We start from the raw sequence: 19,707 nt of genomic DNA, 5'->3' as shown, positions 1-19,707 counted from the left end.
CTGGGAGACCAGAGGGTCTGACAGAGAAGGTAATAGGGTTCCAACGGAGGCACTAGGAGGCAGTGAGGGGGTCTGACAAAGAAGAAAAGTGTAAGTCTAAGAGGATGGTCAAGTCCGGCAGAAAAGGCAATGGGGTCTGAGAGATGAGGTGGTGGAAATCTGAGGGCAAGAAGAGCGGGGTGTTAGGGGACAGGCAGAGGTATCTGAAGAAGGCAGGGGCTTAAAAGGAGGCAAGGGAGACTGAAGGGGGAAGCAGGGCCTCTGAGGGAGGCAGTGGGGATCTAAAGGGGGAGACTGGAGTTCTGTGGAGAAGCAAGGGTCTGAAAGGGAAGGCATGGGGGTCTGAAGGGCCACTGGAGAGAGAGAGCCAAGGCGCTGGGTCAGGCCCTGACCAGTTCGAGCCACGGTGATCGCAGGTGGGCCCTCCTCTCTCCCTCGCAATGCCGACACAGCCACCTGGTAGGAGGTTCCAGGTCTCAGCCCCATGATATCTGTGGCAGTAGACTCTGAGGGCAATGTCTGGCTGGACCCCAGACCTAACGTCAGAGAGAAATGTTGGCATGGCTCCTGCCTGCCCCTTGGTCCCCCATACCCTGATTGTTCCCCTCAGCAACCCTCCCGCACATCCCACACTGACCATTGTCTGTCCTCCAGCTAACCCGAAATCCACTGGCTCCAGGCACAGGTCCCCAGGCCACCCTCACTCGCGTTGCGTCTGACGCCACTATCCGCAGCCCTGGGATGGCAAGTGGGGTTTCTGGCTCTGGGGATTAAAGATAGAGGTCAGGGATCAAAACCAGGACCAGAGTGAGTCAGGCAGCTGTCCCCCACAGCCCTCCTGCAGTGCTCACCCCGGCGGACAGTGAGGACGCTGGCATCACCCTCTCGGGTGCCTACTCGAGCTGACACCCGCACTGTGTAGCTCAGCCCAGCCCGGACGTCATCCAAGTCAAAAGCTGTCTGACTCCTGGGAAGCACCAGGCTCCGATCGACCCCTATGGGAGAAGGTAGGATAGGCAGGCAGGGGTCAGTGAGAGATGGGAATGTGGGATGAAGGTGCTCAGTGATGGACAGAGATAAAAGATGAAAAGGGTCAGTGGGGGCAGGACAGGAATACAGACTCAGACGTAGAGAATGGACTTAAGGACACGGGGAGGGGGAAGGGTAAGCTGGGACCAAGTGAGAGAGTGGCATGGACATATATACACTACCAAACGTAAAATAGATAGCTAGTGGGAAGCAGCTGTATAGCACAGGGAGATCAGCTCGGTGCTTTGTGACCACCTAGTGGGGTGGGATAGGGAGGATGGGAGGGAGACACAAGAGGGAGGAGATATGGGGATATATGTATATGTATAGCTGATTCACTTTGTTATAAAGCAGAAACTAACACACCATTGTAAAGCAATTAAACCCCAATAAAGATGTTAAAAAAAAAAAAGAAAAGGGTCAGTGAGGGATGGGACATGGGACGGAAAGGTGTGAGAGATCAGGACAAGGGATAAAAGGAGTCAGTGATGGATAGCGACACAGGATAATGGGCCAGTGATAAATGGGGACACATAATGACAGAAGTCAGTGGACAAGGACATAAGATGTACGATGTCAGAAGTCAGCAGACAGTGACATGAGTTGACAGGTCATCGACAGACAGTGAGGTGGAGTCAGTATTGGATGGGGACATGGGAGGACAGTGGTCACAGCTAAGGTTATAGAAGGGCGGGGGTTGAGCTTGTGGTTGTGGAGAAGGGTGAAAGCCATGGCCAGGGAGGTGGGGCAGGGAGTGGAGACAGATCCAGGTGAAAAGACAGGCAGGGGCAGGGCAGGGAGCAGACAGACCCTGTGACAGGGTCTGGTTCAGTGCCATCTTGGGAGGTGGATGGACAAGGAGAGAGGAGGAGGCTGTAGAGACCCCGGAGTGGAGAAAGGCTGGAAAGGCTGGAATGGTTGGAAAGGCTGGAACTTTAGTGTGTGTACGGGTCTGGCTGTGTCCCCCTCACCCTGGATGCTGTGCACGGTGATCCGATACTCGGTGGCGCTGGGAACTGGGCTCCAGGACACTCGCACCCGCTGCCCAGGCAGCTCGGTGGCCTGTAGGTCTGTCACAGGGCCCACGGGCAGCTCTGGCCCTGTTGGACAGCACAGCCTGAGAGGCAGCCTGGAGCCCCTGTACCTTCCCCTCTCACTTGGCCGGGCCCACAGAGCCCTCACCAGGGGGGACCACAGTTGCAGGCGTGGCCACCTCGCGGCCCTCTAGCAGCGTGTAGAGTGTGAGGCGATACTCAGTGCCTGGCTGCAGCCCATCCAACTGGTAGCGGGTCACGTCAGAGGGCAGCACCACCTTCTGTGGCACCTCCAAACCTGCAAGATGACAGGGTCAGGCCAGCTGAGGCCAGGTCCGGACCCAGCCTGCCCACCCCGCCCTCCCGCACGGACCACTCTCACGCCGCCACTCCAGCCGGTAGCCACGGGCCTCAGGCACCAAGTTCCAGGAAAGAAGGATGGATGTGGGGCCCAGGATGATGGGACGCAGGGTCTGCTCAACAGAAGTGTCTGCCCAGGGCACATGGGAGGTCAGTGGCCTCTGTGCCCTGCCGGCCTGCCCACCCAGCCTGAAGAAAGCACCCAGCCCTCTCACCGGTGCGGGCAGTCAGGGAGGTGGCAGGCCCCACGCTCCGGCCAAGCAGGGCGCTCACGGTCACCTCATAGTCTGTGCCAGGCTCCAGGTCACGCAGCAACACTGACCCCTGCCCAGGGCCCAGCTCCTGCTGCTGTGTGGCCCCACCTGCACGGGGGGCACAGAGGGGTCAGTGGGTCTTGCAGACTCAGGACCCTACAGTCCTGTCTGAGGTGCAGGGACTTCCTTCAGCCCACACCTCTCACTCACCACTGAAGACCCGCCATGTCACGCGGTAGCCAGTGGCGCTTGGCACACTCCGCCAGGCCACCAGGAGGCTGTGGGCTGTGGTGTTCTGGATGGTCAGCTCCGGTGCCTCCAGAGCAGCTAGGGGAAGGTCCCACCAGGGATTAGTGAGTCCAGAGTGGGGAGGGGTTACTGGGATGGGTGGTTAGGTGAGCGGGATCAGAGGTTAGCAGAACTGCTCACTCGTCCGAGCTGTCCCGCTCACGGCCTCCCCGATGCTGTTGGCGTAGAGGGCAACCACAGTCACTTGGTACTCAGTCAGTGGCCGGAGACCCTGCAGCCTCACGCTGGTCTCACCCGCTGGGACGCTCACCTGCCCAGGGTCAGAGGTCACTTCATCTTGGCCAGCTAAGTCCCCAGCCCTCCACCTACCACTGCTGACATCCTTACCTCCCGCCGCTCACTCGACAGTGGCTGTCCCAGCCCCGTCAGGGGGGTGTACTGGACCTTGTAGCCAGTCACAGGGCCACTGGCCGCTGTCCACTGTACTCTCAAGGATTGACTGCCTGGCTCAGACAGCACCAGGTCTCGTGGACCAGAGGTTGAGTCATCGGCTGGGAAAGGGGCAGTCAGGCAACCAGGCAAGAGGATCAGGGGTCAGCACTTATGGTACAGCACTGGGTTCAAGGGCCAGGAGCACATGGGATGGAATCAGCACTCCCAGGTTGGGGTTCGGGTCAGGGTCCAGGTCAGGGCACACAGGGTGGGCAGGAACTCACAGGGCAGGGCCACAGGCACGCCACCTGCAGTTGTGCACACCCTCCGGGAAACAAGAGGCAGGAGCGTCCTCAAGATGTTGAAGTCGTTGACGAAGAAGAAGAAATCGCTGGTCGGCTGCGAGGCAATTCGCTTCAGCTCCTCAGGGTCGGCATTCTTGATCCCTGAGGTGATGCCCAATCAGGGCTCAGCTGCCCACATGCCCTCTGACTCATCCCTGCCCCAGCTGACCTGTCACCCCAGCTTGGTAACTCACCCACAGCAAACAGCTTGACTCCCTGCCCCTTCAGCCTCTGGGCAGCTGTGTCCACCAGGTCCTGGGACTTCCCATCTGTGATGAGGATGCAGACCTGGGGCAGGTGCAGGGTCAAGTCAGGACTGCCTCAGACACTTACTTGGGGTCACCTTGGAAGGCATGGTAGGGTGAGAGATCACCTTGGGAACACCAGGTCGGGCCAGCTGGGGCAGAAAGACACGGTCAGCCACGTGGAGAATTGCAGCTCCTGTGCGCGTGTTGCCTCCCTTGTAGCTGAGCTCTCGGATGGCACGGATCACGTCACCTCCTGAGCCAAGCGCATCCAGGCCAAATTCTGTCCTGTGGGGAGGGGGGTGGCAGCAGGCTAGGAGCAAGGACTTCTTCTGGTCCTGGCCTCTAAGAAGCCTCTAGAATGAGGGTTGTATCAGGCCCCCTTGAGGGTCCACTTGGTTCTGTGATTCCTACCTTCCATCTCTGAAGCTCCCAAGCTAACAAACTCCTTAGGTACCTGTCTGTGTCGTGCCTGTGGCTGGGCCTGGGCAGGCCTGGACCCCTTGGGGCTCCCAGGCTCAGGTACCAGGATGTCTGGTTAATTAAATAATGGTAGGAGGAAGGGCCCAGTTATAAGGAGGTGGACACTGGCCAGACAGGGAGGCCCTCTGCTGAGAGAGGCTGAAGGCATCAGGAGGCCAGAACATGGAGAGTCCAGCAGGCACAGGGCATCTCAAGCCACTGGGTCCCCTTCTAGGCCTCTCCATCTCTAGATCAGAAAACACAGCTCCTGTCTTTGGCAGGGCACTATTCAGGAGGGGTCTCAGATGTCAGGGCTGTACCTAGGAGATCCCTGCTTCTATCTTAAGAAGATGTCCTGGCTGGTGGGAGGGGGGATCCTCTGGGTTCCCTAAAGCCTGACCTAGGGGTTTGGGGGCTCTCTGCTTCTTTCTGGGGGTGGGGTCCTGGTGGGTCCAGCTGTGGGGAGCCACTCACCGTGGGTCATCGCTGTACTGCACGGCAGCGAAGCGCACACCCTGTGCACTGGCTGCCCCGGAGAAGGGCAGCACCAGCCCCTCAAGGAAACCCCTCACTTCGCGGAAGTTGCTTCGGCCAATGGACGAGGAGCCGTCGAGTAGGAACACGATGTCAGCGGCGTAAAGGCGCGTGCAGCTCACTGGGGCGGGGAAGAGCGATCACGATTTCTTCTTGGGGCCCACCCACCCCCTCCCCTCACTGTGGTCCCCTGGGGCTGGGGAGGAGGAGTTGGCCTCATCCATTGTGCAAACCGGCCCAGGCTGGCTTGGGCCTGGGAGCGGTGGAGGCAGCAGAGGTGGGACCTGGAGCGGACTCTCCTGCGGAGGACTAGTGGGGAGGGAGAGTCGCCGGAGCGGGTGTGGATCTGGGACTGAGGTTGGCGTCCGGGGACCAGCGCGGAGTGACATAGGGTAGGGGACCCACGCACAACTGGATGCAGTTTGGGAGACGCAGTGTGGGTCGCGGAGGGTTTGGGGAGTCCAGGGAGAGTTAGGAGAAATGCATGAGGAGTCGAGAAGGGTGGGAAGCGGGATCCAGGATGAAGGTCGAGTGGAGCCGCGGGTGGCAGGGTGCAGTGCCCTGGATGGGGTCCTTCCCTGCCGTACCCACCTCTCTCCCTGTGCTGGGCCCACACTCGGGGCGCCCCTGCCAGGATCCCCGCGCAGAGCGCAGCCACCAGGAGCCGCAGCCTCATCCTGGGTGAGGGAAACGGTCAGCCAGGACCCCGCCTCTGTCCCTCGGCCTTGGCGGGTCCGAACCCAGCGCTCTCCCACCCCCAGTCCCGGTCTTGCCTGCCGGTCCGCCGGCTCCGGTCGCCAGCTGCTGTCGCAGTCCCGCCGCCACGGCAGAGAAAAGTCCCTGATCCCGGGGGCGGAGCAGCAGGCGGGGACCCAGGCGGCCCGCCCCCACCCATCGTCCCAGAAGTCGCCGCCCCTGCCAACCCTCCCCTGGACAGATGATCTGACTCCACTTAAGTGTAAAGACCCCCACCTCCCGTGGCTTCTGAGATTTCCCCAGGAGGTTCTCTACAGATAGATGTTGAGGGATCCCTCTCCAACCCCATCTAGGGTCAGAGATCTTGGCTGCTTTAGGTCAAACAGACTAGAAGTGATTGCTGGAGACCAGACTTCAGACAGGTTCCTGGGGATGAAAGACGCAGCAGGATGTTGGTGGGGTAGAAGATGCAGCTGGAGATGACTCACCACCCCCCTTCCCCCACCCCACCCCCACCCACGACAGGGCTACCCAGACAAGCCCTCAGGCCATGAGTTCCACTGGCCTCTCCTGTGATTCAGCCATCCCTCTGTCTGTTGGGTCTCCTGTGTCCCACCCCAATCCCCTCAACGGGCAGAGCAGCCCCCAGCAAATGAGGGGTTCTAGGCTCATGCCAGGGAAAGCAAGGCACCACTGGGCTGCATCCAAGTAATGCCTACCCCCACTTTGGAAGGGGAAGCCAGGAGGAGAAAATCTGTATTGTACTTATGCATACTTGTCCATTCCGGTGTCCTGGACCCCCTACTGTGCCCTGAACCAGCCCCAGGCAGATGCCATCCAGCTGTGCCTGCAGGGAGGGGTTATCCATGTGTGGAGGGTGGACCACCCACAGTGACAGCTCATCTCTCAGGAATCCACCCCCCCCCACCGCCTGTGCCCCCACTGGTGCGCCTGTCCTGCTCCAGCCAGGCCCCCCTACCCACACATTCTCATTTTGGCCCCTCAGAGTCCCCTCCTCCAACCTACTCTTCTGCATTGGGTCTTCGTTGCTGCACGCGGGCTTTTCTTTAGTTGCAGTGAGCGGGGGGGGGGCTGCTCTTCGCTGCAGTGTGTAGGCTTCGCATTGCGGTGGCTTCTCTTGTTGCAGAGCTCGGGCTCTAGGTGCGCGGCTTCAGTAGTTGTGGCACACGGGCTCAGTAGTTGTGGCTCGCGGGCTCTAGAGCGCAGGCTCAGTCGTCGTGGCACACGGGCTTAGTTGCTCCGTGGCATGTGGGATCTTCCCGGACCAGGGCTCGAACCCGTATCCCCTGCATCAGCAGGCGGATTCTTAACCACTGCGCCACCAGGGAAGTCCCCAACTTACTCTTCCTGAAGACCCCCTTCCACCCATCATCTCTGCCAGGCCCAGAGGTCACCCTGGGCTCCTCCCTCCCTTCCTCACTGCCCTCAATGTCCACCTGTGGTGTCCACCTTCATAACTACCCTTTCCTCACTCCTCTTCCCTTAACCAGGCTGAGTTCCTGCCCGTCTCCCTCAGCTGGCTTCTGTGATTATGGACAGTCCCCTCAACACACCTGCAGGCCAGGGACACTCTTTGTAATATACGTATGTGTTCATTATAGGGGTTGATACCGAGGCAGAGAGATACTCCCAAGAGCAGGTCCCCTGTTACTTTTTTAAGCCTGGAGAATACTTCTACACTCACCACTGCCATAGGGCCCCTTCCAACGTGCCTGGCCCCCCAGCCTCTCCTGGGGCTCCACAGGCTAATGGGGGACAGAAGGGGGACAGCACTTCTGTTGAACTTGTCTGCCTTGACCTCCTCTAGGGCCTGAGGTCTCTGATATGGCCAGAGCTGGGGGCAGTGAGGACCATCCACACTGCCTGTTTTCCTATTGTCCAGAAGGCTTGAGCTACAGGGACAGCCCCAAATTATCATGAGGTACAGCACTGTGATCCATAGGGCCCAGAACCTTTTCCCTAGGTCAAGGTCTCTTCAGCCATGTCCCAGGACCCCCCAACCCTTTGAAATCTGTCCTACAGGTGAGGGCTGCAGAGAACCAGTCGTGCTCTCATTACAGAGGCAGCCCCTGCCCGCAAGACCCTCACCTCTTCTTGTACAGCAAGGGTGGGTGAGAGCAGGGCAGAGCTGGCACATACAGTGTAGACATACATACACATTTGGGTCTAGCCTTTAAGGGAGACCAGAGGCTCAGCTGAGAGGGTGTTCAGGCAAACCTCATCAGAACCATGAGGGGTCCCCCAAAAGAAATGGCTGCCTGCTGTGAGGGGGGTCACTCAAAGCATGCTAGGAGAGGCTGTTGGAGGCAGAAGCAAGGTTGAGGATGAGCACAGGTCTGGCGCTCGGGGGGAGGCTCATGAGCAGGGGTGTGGCCTCCTGGCAGGCACAGCCTAGGGCCCAACCCCAGAAACCAGCTCCCTCCATAAACACACTGGGGCCCTAGAGTTTTCTTTCTCCCTCCCACACTCCCCTGGACATTTCCTCCTCTGGCTTCGGTCACCACCTCTGCTGGATGGCACCATGTCTCCAACTGGGGCCTCTTTTGGGGATTCCAGCCCCACACATCCCACTGTCTTCAACACCTCCAAATTTCTCAGAACCGTGGCCAAAGCTGGGCAGGTCATCCTCCTCCGACCTGCCCCTCCCCTGTGGTACCCCAGCCCTGCTGGGGATGCTGTCCTGCTTGTGTCCCCCAAAGCCCACTCCAGCTCTTACTATTGCTGTGGTATCTGCTCTGCCACAGCGCTGCTCACCGGGACCACATAGAAACCCACCCTGAGTCCCCAGGCTAACTCTCAGCTGACCAAGTCACTTCTCTTCCCATTAACTTCCAATACACCTCCCCCAACATGCCTCCAAAGTAAAGATCAAATTCCCTGGCTAGGCATGCAAGGTCCGTTAGGACCAGATCACCCGCTCGAGCACTCTGTGTCCAGCATACCTGTAGCCTTTGAGAGTCAGGCCTGGGCTTAGCAGAGAAATCAAGCCCCATCCTCCAGGAGCTCAAACTTGGGACAACACGCTTGGCACCTGCTGTTCCCCAGCCTGGATATGCTGTGTCTATAACCATCCAGGGGAGGGCCTGTCAGGGTTCTACACTGTCCAGCAGCTTCTCTCCAGCTGTTCACAAAGTAGGATGACCTGAGTCCCCCAGCCTTGGGTTCTAGAAAGCACTTGACAGTTATTTCCTAATTGACAACTTGTGGCAACAAACAGGGCTGAAGGGAAAAGCACTGGGGTGGGGTGGTAGCGAACTGAGGGCTGTTTTGGCCACTGCAAGGCTGGGATGCTGGGGCACTTCTGAATAGTCATCTCTCAAGAAACCTTGTCCCAGAGCCCTGTCCACAAGTGCCAGCAGCACCTCCCTCACAGCAAAATTGGGCCCCACACTTCCATTCCCCCACTGGGATCCCAGGGAACCTGACTGTGGAAGGGTTGGGGGGCACAGGAAGAGGGGCCTACCTGCCCACCTGCCTTGGGGACCAGAGCCCAAAGGTGGCAGGGGGACTAGACAGTTGAGAGCTCCACCAGGTCCTCAGGGAGGTGGGGAGGGGACTGCCGGGCCAGCAGCTCAGGACTTGCCTGGGACAGACCGAGTCTAGGGAGGGGGCTCAGGCCCCACTGAGCTCAGGGATATTCTTGGAGCCTGAGTCAGCGGCAAATCAAGGCAAAGGATTCTTGCCTTGCCTGTCCAGGCAACAGTTAGAAACCAAATGGGAACACTATGCCCCAGGCTATCCTCCTCCCAGAATCCAGAGTAAACATATGAAGGAGGCTTCCTCAGGGACATTCCTTGGCCTCTCCTGGTCCGTCTGGGGGACCAGAGTCCAGCGGAGGGTGACTGCACGGGACCCACAGCAAGGGGCTTCCCACCTGAGCCCCCTGAGTTCCCAGGCTGGGACCTCTACCAGGGCAAGTCTGGGGCTGCAGTTCCCATGGCCTCCCACACCTCACTCTTGGGACAGACTGGTCATCGCCCATGCAGCTAAGTGGAAACAGCTGGCCTCAGCTCCCTGCAGGCATCAAAGGCTTCCGGCCTCTGTGCTGCAGCCCCACGCTTGCCCCTGGCTAAGGACACATCAGCATGTGGGAAGGCAGAAGGATCTAGGAGATGCAGAACCGGGAGGAAGTCCCTGCTCCCCAATCCAATGCCCAGTGGACTCCATGCCAATGCCAAGAGAGGGACGAGGCAGTTCTCAACACAGGACTTTATTGGTTGGTGGTTATCTGCAGCACAGGTTTGAAGGACTGAGGTGGTATGCTTGTGGCTGGGGGGACCACAGACCCTGGCCCCGCCCTCTTGCCTGCACAGGCTTCCTGCCTAGAAGCGCAGCCAGAACATGCCGCTACGGATCCGGTTATAATCTGGAAGCTGTTCAATGGGGCCTGTGGGGATAAGGTGGGGCATCAGGGTGAGGTACCTGGCCTGTACAGGGACACCTGGCCCTGCGCCGCACCCCATCCAGAGCTGCCCAGAGCAGCACAAGACAGGCTTGGAGTGGAAAGAGGGAAGAGAACATTCCTCCAGGGGGTGCTGAGCCTGTCCCTTCATGCTCTGGCCTTTGGAGCTCCACCCCACACACGGAGGTGTCCGTTACCCGGCAGGTGTGGGGTACTGATGGAGGCACCTTGGCAGGGAGTCAGGGAGCTGCTAGGACAGGTTTTCTGAGCAGGAACTCCCTGGCAGCCAGGCTATTGAGCAGAGCCTCTTAGGGGCCTCAACGTGCTGCTCCCCGGGAAAGCTGGGGGATGGGGGAGCAGAGGCAGAGGGGAGGCCAAGACAACGGCCTGAGGAGAAGGACAAAGAGCAGACTTTCCAGGCCACTCACCCAATCCAGCCACTGCTGGACACTGGTCATAGAAGTACTTGGAGCAGACCTCACGCACGATACTGGCATCCACCTCCTGCAGGATGAAGCAGAGGGCACACTGAGTGACAGGCACCTGGGGACCACCTCTGCCAGTCAACATTATCCAGCCGCCCAAGATCTTCCACACGTACCACGGAGCTGCCCCTCAACCAAAAGGGGAAATGCAGCAGGGCTCTCCCTGCTGTAGATTTCCACGGGCCCCACCCATCCCTACAGCCATCAGTGCCTCTGCCCTGCCCTCCAATTACACCACCGAGGCAGGTGACGCTGCCTAGGACACCAGGGTTGCCTATAGGAGCAGTCTGCACTGCCTCAACTCTCCACACTCTCTGGGAGTCTGCCAGGCCAAGACTCCAGAACCTCTCCCAGGGGCCCCTGTTACCGCAATCCGGCTTTCCCACTCAGCCAGGGGGATGCGGCGGCCATACGTCAGAAGACTACGTCCAATGTCCTCACACACAGGAGTGGTGCCTGCAAGGGTTGGGGGAAGTTTACAGGTCCACATGGTCCAATCCACGTGGGTCCAAGCCATGCATGCGAGGGTGCCCCCAAGAGGCCCCGGCTGAGAGCACTACCCCCGCCCACCAAGCAGCCCACCTCGCTGCCAGTGAAACGGCAGGGAGTGAGAGTGGGCGCAGCGTCCTCGGCATATGTCCCAGAGAGGTTGCCGAAGTGCTTCATGGTACACACAGAACCTCCAGCGTTCTGGGCTGACCTGGACCCTGGTCTGACCTAGACCACAACCCTCACTTGTACAACCACCTGTCACTGTATCCATGGGCTGTTGATCTAGCCTACCCACACCTGTACCTAAAACCCCAGGCCCCTCTGAGAGGGGTAGTGGTGGGGTATGGTGTGACCTCCAAAGTTTTCATTTCCAATCTTGGTTAGGAACGGTGGCCACACTGGGACTGTCACTGCCAGTATGCACTCTACCCCTTGCCACAGGGCTGCAGGACTCACCATCCAGATGAGACACCAGAGCATTTCTGAGAATGTTTTTGCCCCGGACCACCTCGCTCTCTGTGGCACTGGTGCAAAGGCGCATCCTAGAGCAGGGGTGGGGTGGGATTCATCCTGAGAGACGGTGCTGTCTCTGAGCCTCCCACGGTCCTGCTCAAAGGGCCCTATTCCCTCCCCACCTCCCTGGCAGCACTAGGCCGCCACTCACCACTGGCCCTGTAGGAAGAACATCATGTCGTCGATGCTCATGTGGTCGCAGACAAAGTGTGCGCCCAGTAACCCCGTCTCTGCGTAGCAGATGTTGAAGGTCTGGAAACTCTGGCACAGCTTCTTGGTTGCAGCAACTGCAGCCAGTGGGCTGGACAGGTGCTACCAGGGATGAGGGTGGTCAGCACCCACCCTCCTGTCTGCGGTCCACACCCCAAACCCCACAGTACAAGCGCCCACAGCCCAGCTCCCTCTCTTCCCTGAAGACAAGGTCCCATCCCATGCCCACCCCTGGGACTCACCGTGCCACCACCGTAAGTGCAGTCATAGTGGCCAATGATGGCATTGGCCACCTGGAGGGCCACATTGTCCGGGTTGGCCCAGCCAGGCCCCTCCACTGCAATGGCCACATGGGCCAAAGGCAGGGCATCATCACGGTGGCGGATCTGAAACAGTACATGGCAAAGCTGAGGGACAGCCAGACTTCCCAGGCGACCAGCAAAGGTGCCAAGTGTGGGTGGAGAGTGTGCATCCAAGTGTGAACACGTGTGCCTGTGAGGCAGCAGCCACAGGACACCTGCCCAACTCGAGGCATCTCCGGAGTCATGAAGATAGCCATGCACACGAGGGTGCCCCCAAGAGGTCCCAGCTGAGGGCACTACCCCCGCCCACCAAGCAGCCCACCTCGCTGCCAGTGAAGCGGCAGGGAGTGAGAGTGGGCACAGCGTCTTCAGCGTATGTCCCAGAGAGGCTGCAGAAGTGCTTCTGGGCGAGGTCTAGCAGCTGCCGGTGCTCCACCCCTGCCGAGACAGACGGCAGAGTTACTGGCCAGCCAGGGCCCAAGGCACAGGGTAGGGGAGATCACACACAAGCAGAGGACCCCATGTCCTGCCTTGATGGGAAACACCAAAAGGAAGACGTGACATCAGGACAAGGTGAGGGAAGAGGACCCTTCACAGACACACTCTATCTCATGGGCGGGGCAGGCACCTCAGGGTCAAACAGCTTCCATCACCTCAGCCACAGGGAAGCAGCAGCATGCTGAGCTTCAAAATGGGTTCCCCTGGGCTTCCCTGGTGGCGCAGTGGTTAAGAATCTGCCTGCCAATGCAGGGGACACGGGTTCGAGCCCTGCACCTGGAAGATCCCACATGCCCCAGAGCAACTAAGCCCGTGTGCCACAACTACTCAGCCTGAGCTCTAGAGCCCACGAGCCACAACTACTGAGTCCACGCACCACAACTATTGAAGCCCGCGTGCCTAGAGCCTGTGCTCTGCAACAAGAGAGGCCACCGTGATGAGAAGCCCGCGCCCGGCAACGAAGAGCAGCCCCCGCTGGCTGCAACTAGAGAAAGCCCGCGGGCAGCAACGAAGACCCAACGCAGCCAAAAATAAATCAATCAATCTATTTAAAAAAAAAAAAAAGGATTCCCATGTGACACATTCCCACCAGCACCAAGGACAAGACTGGTGCTCCCTGGGCATAAGGCCACCTGCCCTGCCTTCTCCCTCTGGCCCTTCCTCAAGCAGATCCTGTGGGGGCTGGCAGGTGAGAGGGCACAAAGAGGTGCTATGCAGGGCTGTGACTAGCTCCGGGGTCCCCTGAGAGCTGGGGACGTTTACCAGTAACGTTACAAACTCACGCCTCAGGACCCCTGCTGGACCTCACCTCTGCAAGAGGAGGCCTTTGCTGCCATAGCGCGTTGACCAGTGGGCGCTGTGGTAGTAAGCAGCCTCCCCCAGGTACAGCCTGCTAGGTGCCTCTGCCTCTTATTCTTTCCTTCCCTGAGCTCAGATCCTGTTGGACTCAAGAAAGTCTGATGTGTCAGTAGCTCAGACTGCTCTTGGTCCCGAGGTTCACTGGCCCCAGGGCCACCAATCATGTTCTTTCTATCAATCTTTCTTGCCCAGTCAGCTGTCACGACCTAAGCTGGGAAAGCACCCTGGGCCTGCTCCCGTCCCCTCCCCTCCACGTCCCCTCCTCTGTCAGGTGTCTACCTACAAAGCCACCCTGAGTCCCCGCACTTCTCTCCCAGCTCCTACCGTCCCCCACCAGGCACCTGCCACAAGCACTCCCTGCGCCTGCCCACTTCCGCTCTGGCCCCTACACGGCAGCAGAGCGAGCCTCAAAACACACACCAGCCCGTGACACTGCTCTTCCCCTCCGCACAGACCTCCCACTCCCGACCGAATTAAGTCCCACCTCTCTTTAAGCCTCTGTTCAAACGACACATGCTTCAAAAGCACCTCCCTACCCTCTAACTCTGAGTCCCCCATTAAAGTCCCCCTACCACTCTATGCCTTCCTTTCAACGCACTTCCCATCTGTCATGCAATGTCTGGTTTGCCCACTGACAAGGCCAAGAGAAACAAGCCTGAGGGCTTGAATCTCCCACCAGCCTACAACCTGGGTCTCCTACGACCAGGTGGGGTTGAGAAAACCCTGAGGCCTGGAGGGGCCAACAGCCCAACTGAGGCCTGTACTAAAGAGGGGTGTAGCATCCCTGGATGGCCAGTTTCAGTGGTGGTGGCAGAGGAGAATCCGACCCCACCTCAAAGAGCATGGAAGAGCGGTCACTCCCCTCAAGGACAGGGTGGGAACAGTGTCCCCAGGAGTGGAAGATCCCTATGGTCAGAACCGGGAGACTTGGCCCTGGTAACCAAGGCCACAGTCCACCCCCCTATTACCACAGGGCTTCAACGAGCCCATCGCTCACCTCCAGCTGCTGCTAAAACCATTCGAGAGGCCTTGTAATGCCGACTGAGGTACTCAGTCAGGTCTGCCCGAGACAGCTTCCTGCAAGACATACAGCCAACTGGTCAACACCGCTCCCCAACCAGAATGATCTGGGTCACACAAAACGGGGCTGAGGAGACAGACCAGGAGACATGGCTTCTCTGGAGAGCAGGACCCCACACACCAATTGGTCCTTGCCCCATTTCTGCCACCCACCACTCTGGGGCCCAGAGGGCAGCCCTCATTGGGCCCCCCTCACATCCCACCTCAGGACAGCCTTGTAGTCCCCTCTGAGGAGGGTGTGAACTGACAGTGGGGGCTCTTGAGGGGCAGCAGCAGAGCTCATCCCACCAGAGGACAAGAAGCCATGTGGAGGAATACCCAGAGCACCCTCCCTCAGGCTGGCAGGACATACATGGAAACGTACCCTACAGCAAAGCCCGAAATTCAAGTGAAAACCACACAAGTGTTAAAAAAGAATCACAGGGACCATGTGGCAACATAGAAAATGTCTCCACTTGTGTGAATTAGGAAAATAAACAGCACAGACAGTAGATCAACTAAAGACAAACTCATGTGGACATGGCCTGGCCATGCCAGAATGAGGGGACGAATTCCACCCCAGACCAGCCAACGCTCACCTGACATTCTCACTGGACCCCTCCACGGCCTGGGCTAGAGGTGTGCCCTGGAATGCCGTGGCATGCAGGTAGTCAAAGACCACGTCCCGCAGAGATGCATCGTTCTCCTGCAGCTCCTGCAGGATCACATCACGCTCCTTCTCAACCTGGGAGTCTTCTAGGCTGCAGTTCTGCACAATGTCGGCCACGAGCTCCACAGCTGGATGCAAGAAGGACAGGTTTGGAGACCAGTAACAGGATAAAACCCCAGGCCTGACACCACTGGTTGCTTTGTTGCAAGGCCATACTCTAAGGGTAACCCCATTCTTCAGCCAGGCCAGGGGCTCCTGAGTGCCTGTCCTCTGCACTCCTGGAGTCCTACCGGTGTCCCGGTCCCATCCTCCAGCGTACCTTTTGGCAGGTCCTTAGACAGTGCCTTGATGTAGTAAGCTGTGTGCTCCCGGGTGCTGTAGGCATTAAGATGGGCCCCCATGCTCTCCACCTCCTTCTCCAAGGCACTGCCAGGCCGATTCTTTGTTCCCTGGAACCACACACCAACAGGACAAATCAGGAGCCCCATGGGAGCCCAGGACCCCCATCCTCATAGGCTAAAGTCCCAGCAGGACCACTGGTCCACAGGTATCTCCCTCAGCAAAGACTCTGGGGTTACACGGCCCAGAGGCTGTGCTCACCAAGTGCTTAGCAGGCCTTAAGCCAATCAACATCACAGCATCGTGGACCAAGAGAATGAAGACATCCAGGGGCCAGGAAAGAAGGGCATGGCCAAAGCAAGTGTTACCTGAAATCCAGAGCTCCCATACCAAGAGGGGGTATAGCATTTGACTGAGAGCTCCCATACCAGCCTGACCTTACCAGCACTCCCTCTCCTCTTATTGACAGTCATGGTCAGGTAAGCTCACACCTGTGCTCAGGTGATGCTACCACTACCCACTCTCCCTCATACCATTTATATGACTCTGTGTGTGTGCTATGGCCTCTGTAGGACTCAACCTTAGTCCAGTGTGTGTGTATGTATGCGTGCACGTGTATGGCAGTGCTGCTGTCCAATGATACACACACGTATCAATGTGTTGAGACTGACACACACAACTGTGATGATGGACCTGGCTAGCTGCCCATTCCTGCTCCACAACACCACCTATCCCGTATCTTCTCCATTTTTTTCATTCATTTAAGAACTCAGTCTCTACTCCATGCGAACACGAGGTGGCTTAGGAGCTGTTCCCATCCTCAAGAAAGCTCCTACTCACTTCTACAAACAAGAGATGCACAGCATTTTACAAAAACTAAATCTGTGGGTTTGTTACAATGCACGTGTACATCCACAATTCTACATCCATGCATGCACACAACAGAGGCCTGGCCTCTGGTGAAGAGCAGGGCTCCTATGGCTCCCTGGGGTTTTTCTGGCTCTGGGGGCCTTGTGCAGGGGTTCACCAGATAGGCGCTCACTCAGAAGAGGCCAAGTCCACATGACTCCTCCCAGAAAAGTCATCCAGAGATCTCTTTCCCCCGCTACCCTGCTAAAACCCATAATTGAGGAGGCTGACTTTTCTGACCTGCATCCTCAGGAGGGACAGCAGGAAGCCCTAAGCCTAGGGCAGATGCAGGACTTTAGGAGCCTCACCTTGAAAGCCAGATGCTCCACAAAGTAGCCTGCCCCGTTGTTCTTCTCAGTCTCATAACGGCTGCCAGCATCAATCCACACCCCCACCTGGACAAGAAACCACAAACAAAGGTAACACACAAACCACCTCAGCCCCCCGTTACACCCCACCCTGCATGACCCAGCACAAGCCCCAGACAGGGGCTCACAGTCCCACGCTGGGGAAGAGCTTCTCAGCAGGACCCCTGTGCTTAGAGGTACAGGGCACCAGCTGAATGACTAGTCACACTGCATCACCTCTCCTCCCTGCTCTATTTCCTGACTGGTTATCGAGACTCGCAGGGAAGCTTCAAACCAGGCATGTTCACCTGTCCCATCACCACAGGAAATTCTTAAATTCAACCTCACTTTTCAGTTGATTTTTTGTTTCTTCTAGGCAAGCAACTAATCATTTGAAAACAACTTCTTTTCTCCTTCCTAAAAATTATACCCTGCCTTTGTTCTGGTGATTGTGTCCTTTCGCCATTAAAGAAGAGACTATTGGCTTAAACACTGAACATTTTATCATCATAAGTAGCCTTCATTCACACTTTAAAAAAAAGTTTTAAACAGAGCTGGACACCTAACACTGCAAAGTGTCTCCTTGGCACCCAACGAGAGAATCTTAAAATTTTCTTAATAGCCTCCTGGTGTGCTGTGAAACACAAACCACACTACTCACCCCCATGGTGACATAGACCTAATCTTTTAATTTACTATTTGTTTCACAGCTGACTTAAAATGTCACATCTACTTTCCTAAGAGATGTTGATATACGTACTATGTGTCATAAATTCTTTACGTGAACATCTATTACACATCTAACATCTTCGAAAGATACGTTTTACAATCCATGGCATCCTTTGATTATAATTGGCAGCATTCTTTTCCTGCCACTAGAGCACAGTGATGTTCCTTACAATCTAGAGCATCTTAGTGTCCACGAAATACAGCATTCTCTACCAAGCTTCAACAGGCCGTGGTTCGGCTTATACAGGTGCCATGTAATAAGGAAATTGCCCATCACCTTTTGCTGTGTTCAGTAACAACTTATATCACAGGACATTATTTGTTCCTGGAAAACTGAAAGAATTTACCAATAAAACCACTTGAAGTTTGGGGTGGGGAGGAGACGGTTCGCTTCTTGAGACTCTTCTCTGTTTATCATAAGGCCAAGATTTCTATCTTTGAGTGAATTTTGAGGAAAATTATCTATTTAACTGGAATTTTCTAGTTGATTTCTTCTGCAATACATTTCCAGTCTAGGCAAGGGATTATGATTTGGGGCCGTGAGGCTGGCAGTCACCTAATGTCTCTGAACCCCATTTTCCTCACTGAAGGATCACTTCTCTCATATGGGCTGCTGAAGAAAAAGCTGACAAAAGACTTGGCCTCCTGATTGGCAAGCATCACACGCTAAGTAAGTGTTGGTTAAGGTGAGGATTGCCCCCAAGAAGTCAAGGCGTGGCTAGGGTAGGGATTGGGGTAGGAGGGTCAATCCTGAGGTGGCTGAGTGGAGTCTGATCCAAACCACAGAGCACTTGAGCCCAAGGTCACACCACGACTTGGGAAAAGAGACCATGCCCAATATGGAGGTGCAATCCCGACAGCGGACCCACTCACCGTGCAGGTAGGCTGGGAGGACTGCTCCGAGGCCACTCGCAGCCCGTTGTCCAGCTGGCTGACCTGCGTCTCCGGCACGCTCTGCAGGGCCTGGGCGTAGGTGGCGATGCCCCGCAAGACAGGCGACCTCAGCAGGGCCGGCTGCTGGAAAGGGAAGACCAGGACTGAGAACTAGATTGGAGGATCGCTCCTTAGCTCTCAGGCCTGCAGTGGGATCCCCGTCCCCGCCCCCAGGCCAGCCGCGAGACTCCCATGCGTGCCCTCGGCCGTGACCTTCCCACGGCCCTGACCCCGCGACCTCCCCATTCTCGACCCGCCGCCGCTAACAGCCCGCTCCCGGTCTGCGTTCCAAAGACCCGTTCCCCATAGCTCTGCGCTCTCGCTGACACCTCACCGAGCGGCAGCTGCGCACCAGCACTCGCGTCCCGGCGCCAGCCGCCCGGCAAACCGCGGAAGCCGCCATCTTCTGGCGCCAGTGGACGCTGAGCCGCGCCACGCATGCGTAGAGTGGACGCAGCAGCGCGCGAGGCGCAGGCGCAGTACCGCAGACTTGGCGCTCGGCTGCCCCCTGGCGGAGGACGCCGCGGATATTCATTCTCTGCTGGTCGTTAGTTCTTGTCTTCGCGTCCCTGGGTACCAGTGCGCATTAATCCATCTGGCTAGTCATCGTCCTGCGCGGGTCTGTTCTGGATCTAGTCCATCTTCCCTCTTCACCCGTGGTAGTGGCGTAGGGGGCAGAGTGCGCGATGTTGCTCGCCAACAGTGGGCGCCTCGACTCCACTGAGTGCTCAGAGCGGCCGGGCGGGCGGGGAGCGCAGCCACAGCATGTTTGCGAATCGCAACCCCAGGGCTAAACCACCAGGGTGGAACCTGGGACTATGAGGCTGCTGCTGAAAGTCACGGTTTTCTTTTTAAAGGAATGGAGAAAGTTCAGACGGTTGACATGGAAAGAATTTAGCAACATATTGCTAAGAAAAAAACAACAGTTTTAGAGACTAATTTGTGAAAAGGATTCCTTGTTTGGAAAACAAAACACACACAAAACAAAACGAAGTGCTTTTTCTAATAGGCTACATAGAAAAAAATCCAGAGGAACTCACTCTAAACTCTCATTCAGGTGACTTACAGAAAATGAATTCAGGGGAAGGGAAAAGAGGCTACCATTTTTACACTTCTGTATTATTTTAATACATAATTTTAAATTTTTAGGGAATTCCTTGGCGGTCCAGTGGTTAGGACTCTGCGCTTTCACTGCAATGGCCCGGTTTCAATCCCTGATTGGGGAACTAAGATCCTGCAAGCCGCGGGTCTCAGCCAAAAATAAAAAAGTAAAATAAAAATAAATTTTTTGGGGCTTCCCT

General features: G+C 57.1%; 2 protein-coding genes across 13 annotated transcripts in view; both read right to left on the bottom strand.

Annotated features, from left to right (window-relative positions):
* The window catches only part of LOC309606985 (6-phosphofructo-2-kinase/fructose-2,6-bisphosphatase 4), a 75,764-nt gene extending 69,278 nt beyond the window's left edge, over window positions 1–6,486 (bottom strand). For 6 of the 11 annotated variants that reach the window (XM_082344903.1, XM_082344892.1, XM_082344904.1 and 3 more), the window contains exons 1-16: window positions 5,717–5,867; window positions 5,535–5,620; window positions 4,884–5,064; window positions 4,076–4,235; window positions 3,897–3,990; window positions 3,643–3,804; window positions 3,314–3,477; window positions 3,107–3,236; window positions 2,888–3,004; window positions 2,639–2,785; window positions 2,437–2,553; window positions 2,212–2,361; window positions 2,001–2,129; window positions 852–995; window positions 638–763; window positions 393–536 (exon numbers count right to left, since the gene is read on the bottom strand). In XM_082344903.1, coding sequence (XP_082201029.1) covers window positions 393–536; window positions 638–763; window positions 852–995; window positions 2,001–2,129; window positions 2,212–2,361; window positions 2,437–2,553; window positions 2,639–2,785; window positions 2,888–3,004; window positions 3,107–3,236; window positions 3,314–3,477; window positions 3,643–3,804; window positions 3,897–3,990; window positions 4,076–4,235; window positions 4,884–5,064; window positions 5,535–5,620; window positions 5,717–5,838 — 2,173 coding nt within the window. In that variant the 5' untranslated portion in view covers window positions 5,839–5,867. Of the gene's footprint in view, window positions 1–392; window positions 537–637; window positions 764–851; window positions 996–2,000; window positions 2,130–2,211; window positions 2,362–2,436; window positions 2,554–2,638; window positions 2,786–2,887; window positions 3,005–3,106; window positions 3,237–3,313; window positions 3,478–3,642; window positions 3,805–3,896; window positions 3,991–4,075; window positions 4,236–4,883; window positions 5,065–5,534; window positions 5,621–5,716; window positions 5,870–5,915; window positions 6,066–6,414 lie in introns of those variants that run through there. The other 5 variants (XM_082344893.1, XM_082344910.1, XM_082344908.1 and 2 more) reach the window with 4 other exon arrangements.
* A 3,368-nt stretch (window positions 6,487–9,854) lies between these two features.
* Window positions 9,855–18,899, bottom strand: UQCRC1 (ubiquinol-cytochrome c reductase core protein 1). 2 transcript variants are annotated; one of them, XM_082344972.1, is made up of 13 exons: window positions 18,741–18,899; window positions 18,347–18,490; window positions 16,706–16,792; window positions 15,469–15,598; window positions 15,079–15,277; window positions 14,418–14,497; window positions 12,387–12,502; window positions 12,005–12,148; window positions 11,704–11,864; window positions 11,496–11,581; window positions 10,915–11,003; window positions 10,491–10,566; window positions 9,855–10,047 (listed from the first exon to the last, which is right to left on the bottom strand). In XM_082344972.1, exons 1-13 carry the CDS (start codon window positions 18,807–18,809, stop codon window positions 9,983–9,985), a joined length of 1,446 nt encoding a protein of 481 aa, XP_082201098.1. In that variant the 5' UTR covers window positions 18,810–18,899; the 3' UTR covers window positions 9,855–9,982. The 2 variants fall into 2 exon arrangements, with proteins under 2 accessions (XP_082201098.1, XP_082201099.1); XM_082344973.1 differs by having other exon boundaries at window positions 18,347–18,487; window positions 18,741–18,898.
* Window positions 18,900–19,707: the final 808 nt, after the last annotated feature.

The sequence above is a fragment of the Balaenoptera borealis genome, assembly GCF_965194805.1.
Source record: "Balaenoptera borealis genome assembly, chromosome: 12".
Classification (NCBI taxonomy): Eukaryota; Metazoa; Chordata; class Mammalia; order Artiodactyla; family Balaenopteridae; genus Balaenoptera; species Balaenoptera borealis.
This window is presented reverse-complemented; position numbering and strand designations above follow the sequence as displayed.